The following is a 5270-nucleotide window of genomic DNA, read 5'->3' on the forward strand; positions in this document are numbered from 1 at the left end:
TGACTTTTAAATTGTCCATATCTGTTTTAACAACATTATTTGCATCTTTATGACACATAAGGCTAGAACGCTTACATCCTTGATCATAAATTAAACTCAACTAAAAGTACAAAGATTAGCATGAAAGGAATAACAAATTATTTATTTTCTTATTTAGTAAAATTTGTTTAGTTTTGTTTTGGCTTTCTCAGCATTAACTTATTTTTAACGGAGCGTTTTAACTAACAGTCGAAGCCTTCAACTTTTTGTGTGAGTTTCAATATCTTTTTGTCAATAATAGGTAAGATTGTAACAGAAATTATTACCCATACGAAGGAAGTTGTCCCCACCTCAATATCATGCCCTTTACGAAAGTTTGACGTTTTGTTTCAATCATTCAGGAATGACTCCTGAAACACAAGATTCGTTTAATTAGAATACGAAGATTTTTTTAAGTTGTAAAAACAACTTTAGCGTAAAGTACGAGGTATTGAAGAGGGGCAATCTATTAAGCGTAATAATTTTTGTTCCTGCAAGTTTTAATGTTGTTCCTTACTTTCAGTAGAAAAATTTGCTTTTATTTATTTAATTTCTGATCGATTTTTTAATAATACCGGGAATTCCAGTTCCCCTTCCATGGAAAATACCTTCCCCGACAGAAAATATCTCTGTAAAGATCTCCTCCCACACCCCCCCTCACTCTCCGCCGAAAGGTATCCGTATACTTCCCAATAACCAATACTATATGTGAAAAATGGGCAGTTCAAAGCGCGTACCCCTTCCCTGGCCGCCACGCTCTTTACGCTAAAGTTTGACTTTATCACAACACTATTTTTTTTAAACAATCTTAAACTTTAGCGTAAAGAGCGAGGCGTTGAGGAGGGGACAGCCCCTTTCATATACGGAATAATTTCTGTTCGTTTTAAGTTTTAACATCATTCCTTACTTTCAGTTAAAAAAACTTGTTTTTTTTTATTTAATTGTCAAAAAGAGAGAAAACACCCCTTAGAAGTCAACTAATCTAAAGAGAATTACACCATCAAATTCAGCGTATCCGAGAACCCTCTTGTGGAAGTTTCAAAATTCCCATCTACAAAACTGTGGGATTTTGTATTTTTGCCAGAAAAAGAATCAAGAATTCGTGTTTTTTTTTCTTTTCCCCGGGGTGATCGTATCAAAAAAATAGTCATAGAATATCAGGAAAGGACTTATTTGAACGGAAAGTAAAAGTTCTAATGCCTTTTTTAAGTGATCAAAAGGATTGGAGGGCAAATTACCCCCCTTTTTCCCTCGAGTGTCAATCGATTACAATTTTTAAAATTTTGAGATATTCATTTTGTTTGGCATTGTTGAAAAGTCAAGTAACTACGCTTTTGGGGAAAACATTATGCTTTTGGGGAATTTCCATGGTATATATTTTCCAGAGGGAACTTTCTGCAGGAGCAACGTTCTACTAGGGTATGGCGGGGGGGGGGGTTATAGAAAACTTTTCCACTGAGAGGGGATTACCGATAGGATTTTAAAACAATCACAAATTAGTTTTTTTCAAATGAAAGTGTGCTAAGAACAATTTTTCACCCAAGATCCTCCACAAGAAATTTTCTGAGTGGAATTTTTCTCTAGAATGGAATTTAGTTTGGGATGAATTTTCCTGGAAGGAGGGGGGGCGTTATTTCACGTGAAAAGAACTTTTTCCGGTGAAAACACAGTGCTATTTAAGTAATTTCTCTTACTTACAATTAAAACTTACAAAACTTACTGAAAAGTTATTAAAACTTACAAAACGCTCCTTACAGACAAAATGGCAGGTACAGCTGACTCAGAGATGAGATGTATTCTAGAAGAGCTTCTTTCTTCCTCTGAAAGTGATGACTCAGATGTAGTCATGGAAGAGTACTCACGGGTGACAGTGGCTGCTTTTTCTAGCTTAAACCGTGAAATTCATGTGAGACAAGAAAATTACATTAAAGACGTGATCGTCAAGTATTCAGATACAGACTTTAAAAAGCACTTTAGAATGAACCCAGATACATTCGAAAAGCTACTAGACTTTATTAATCTGCCTGAATCAGACTATTGTGGTGGTAATGTGCCTATTCAAAAACATGAAATGCTATATATTACTCTGTGGTATATGGCTAACCAAGCTTGTACCCTCAGACAGATAGGAGATAAATTCAATCGCTCAATAAAATGTGTCTGGGCTGTTGTTGGGAGGGTTTGTTCTCATATAGAGAGAAAATCAGACCAGTTCATTAAATGGCCAAGTAAATTAAGTCTAAATACAGTAACTAGAAAATTTGCTGATCGCAGTGGTTTCCCGGGAGTTCTTGGTGCCATTGACGGCTGCCATATAAGAATAGCAGCACCAAGCTACATATCTAAATAGAAAAATGTTTCATTCTATTGTGCTTCTTGCCGTATGTCTTCCGAATAGAGAATTTTCATTCATTCGTGTTGGGTTTCCTGGTAGTGTACATGATAGTAGAGTACTGAGAAATTTGGGTCTCTACCACCAAGCATCCCAGGCAAATTCAACTCTATTTACTAGTGCTGATTATCACATTATTGGTGATAATGCCTTCCCTGCACTTACATGGTTAATAACAGCATTAAAAGAAACTGAACTTATTGATGAAAAAAGAAAAAGATTTAATAAGAAGCTCTCAAAAACTAGGGTAGTAATTGAAAATACATTTGGTGATCTACTCAATAGATGGCAAAGATTGAGATTTATACACAGTAAGGTACCTCGAGCAATTAGTATAGTCATAACTACATGTTGCTTGCACAACTTTTGTGTATGGCAGAGTGACAATGTAATTGAAAATAAACAAGCGCAAATTTACAGGATATAGAGGAAGAACATCCTCCTACAAACTCATCCGATGTTTTATATATAAATGATGGTCAAGCAAATCAACTAAGTTATATTGATATGATAGGATAGTTCTATGCATTTATAATGTTATTATACTGTGATAAACAATTATTTGATCAATAAAAGTTGTAAAACCTCAAAAGTAACAAAAATCTCAACAATCTTAATTGAAATTGGAAGGCAAAGGCTGGCATTGCTGACTATATGATGGACTCTTTAGTTCAAATGGTAAATTGCAAGTGCACAAGATTTTACTTAAGCCAAATATGAAAAATATTGTACAAATCATGATATTTGAGGAAGAATTGGTCAAACGTGCTGCATGCCCAAGCCTGCATTCCCAAAAATTCAAACCTAAAAGAAGTGAAATCTTATTGTTTTAGGAATACTTGAAACTGAACAAAATTAAGGTGCATTGTCATAAAATATATATACTAAGAAATACTATAAAACAAGTTTCAGATATAAACACAAGCAAATATCAAAACTATAAAAAAACAAAAAACCAAAAGAAAAATAAATAGTTAAACGATTTAGAAGGCAAAATAGAAACTTTATTCATCTTCACTACTCTCTCTCTTTCTTTTTTTTCCTCTTTTTGTTTTAATGAGTTCATATATTTTTTTTCATTTTTTCCTCATGTCTCCTCTGTCTTCCCTGCTCTTTTTTAATCTGTGCATTTTCAAAAGACTGCCTGAATAGTTTCATCTCTTTTAAAAATTCATCAATTTAGTGATTTTGTTTTCTTTTTTTTGAACTGCTAGATGCTTCATTTACTGTAACATTGCTTTCACTTATGATACTGGTGTTCAAATTTTGCAGTGTTCCAGGTTGAGCTTCATTTCCTGTAACATCATTTTCACTCACACTGGTGTTCAAATTTTGCAATGTTTAAGGTTGATTATCACTCCCAGTACTAGAAGTTCCAGGTTGAACATTAGGACTCAAAATAGAATCATATATTTTGGGGGGATTGATATTGTGTTTGTCCCCCCATAATTTATCCATCTCTTCAAAAAACCTTGGAGGCTTTTTATATTCTGATCCTGTGTTTTTGCAGGAATCAATATACTGTTTATAGGTGTGCTCCAGGGGCCGAGCTTGTGCCCATACTTTGTTTATCCCCACCTCCCCTTCCATAACTTCAAATCCCTTCAGTCTCAGATTGTTTGCCACTTCTGCCAACAACATTTTTTTTTTATTAATTTATTTTGTAATTTTGCCTTAATGGCATCAGTTGCCAATATTTCAAATAAGGCAAGTTTTGCTTGATTGTCTCTTGCTTGCTGATCAGGGTCCTTTGAGTTGCACCACAGTCTAAGGGTGCTGGTACCTCCTGGACTTTCTTCAGAACCATGATCAAAAATACTGAGAAACTGCTCTTCACTGATACCATAGGCTGAGTAGTTTGACTGGCTCACAAAAAATTTGTCCCCAGACGTGTCACCATCTGAAATAGAATAAATCCTCATTAAACTAAATGAGGAAGCTTAGTATGGTGCCTATGCTGAACCAGTGGCTACAATAATCATGATGACAATCATCATAGCCAAGATTTCACAGAATACTATGGAAAAAATTTTCAGAGGGATAGTCATAGCAAGAACTTGAAATTACAATGTATGAAACATAAGCTATTTTATAACAGGCATGCAGTAAAAAAAAAAAAAAAAAACACTTGAGCAAAAAAGTGTAGCTCTGACCTTGGATCAAGACAATAGTAACATGTACTAAATTAATTTTTTTTTAATTAATTTTACAGGTTAAACTGAAATTGATAAAAAAGTAAAGAAAAAATAAACCATACAAAAACCAAATCCAATCTATAATTTTAAAATTTATTCAACTGTAAACTTTTCTGTGAATATACGATCCTTTTTAAGCAACAGATATTTAGCCTGCATGAAAGCATGAGTGAGTAGGTAGACTATTATAAAGTGACTTTTTGATAGAACAAAATATTAATTTACAATAACCCTCAAATTCAACAACATTTTTTTGGCAGATGCATATGATTTACGGTGTTTCTTTAAGTACCAGTTGGTACTATTTGTTAAGGGTAATTAACAATTAGTTTGACTGTTCTACACACAGGTCAATTTAGCTCTCAAGTATAGAGACCAAATAGATATGCCCCCTTTTCAGTATTTGACTGCAACAAAAAAACACACAAATTATATAACTTGAAATTAAAAATTGAAAAAAGATCAAGTTTACAACTACATGCAAATGTAAAAAATATTAGATTACAATCAAAAAGACAACAATACAATTCTTTTCCAGTTGATTTCTATAACACGCCATTCAACTCCTTCTGAAGACTAGTTAAAAATCTTAAGTTATCTACTATTAATGCATACATGTATTCTACATAAAAAACGAGATTAAAATAGTCTTTTTTATTTCCTTT

The 5270-nt window shown here is 33.4% G+C and overlaps 1 protein-coding gene across 1 annotated transcript; it reads left to right on the forward strand.

Annotated features, from left to right (window-relative positions):
- The first annotated feature begins 210 nt into the window (after window positions 1-210).
- LOC148942794 (uncharacterized) lies at window positions 211-2485 on the forward strand. The gene is made up of 2 exons (XM_089102554.1): window positions 211-249; window positions 1776-2485. Exon 2 carries the CDS (start codon window positions 1781-1783, stop codon window positions 2366-2368), a length of 588 nt encoding a protein of 195 aa, XP_088958680.1. The 5' UTR covers window positions 211-249; window positions 1776-1780; the 3' UTR covers window positions 2369-2485.
- Window positions 2486-5270: the final 2785 nt, after the last annotated feature.

Source organism: Artemia sp. Qi Xiang Cuo, chromosome 16 (genome assembly GCF_049724085.1).
Source record: "Artemia sp. Qi Xiang Cuo chromosome 16, ASM4972408v1, whole genome shotgun sequence".
NCBI classification, from domain to species: Eukaryota; Metazoa; Arthropoda; class Branchiopoda; order Anostraca; family Artemiidae; genus Artemia; species Artemia sp. Qi Xiang Cuo.

Excerpts from the sequence above, each read along its gene's own strand:
- LOC148942794 (XM_089102554.1), top strand. The coding sequence starts at position 1,781 with ATGGCAGGTACAGCTGACTCAGAGATGAGATGTATTCTAGAAGAGCTT.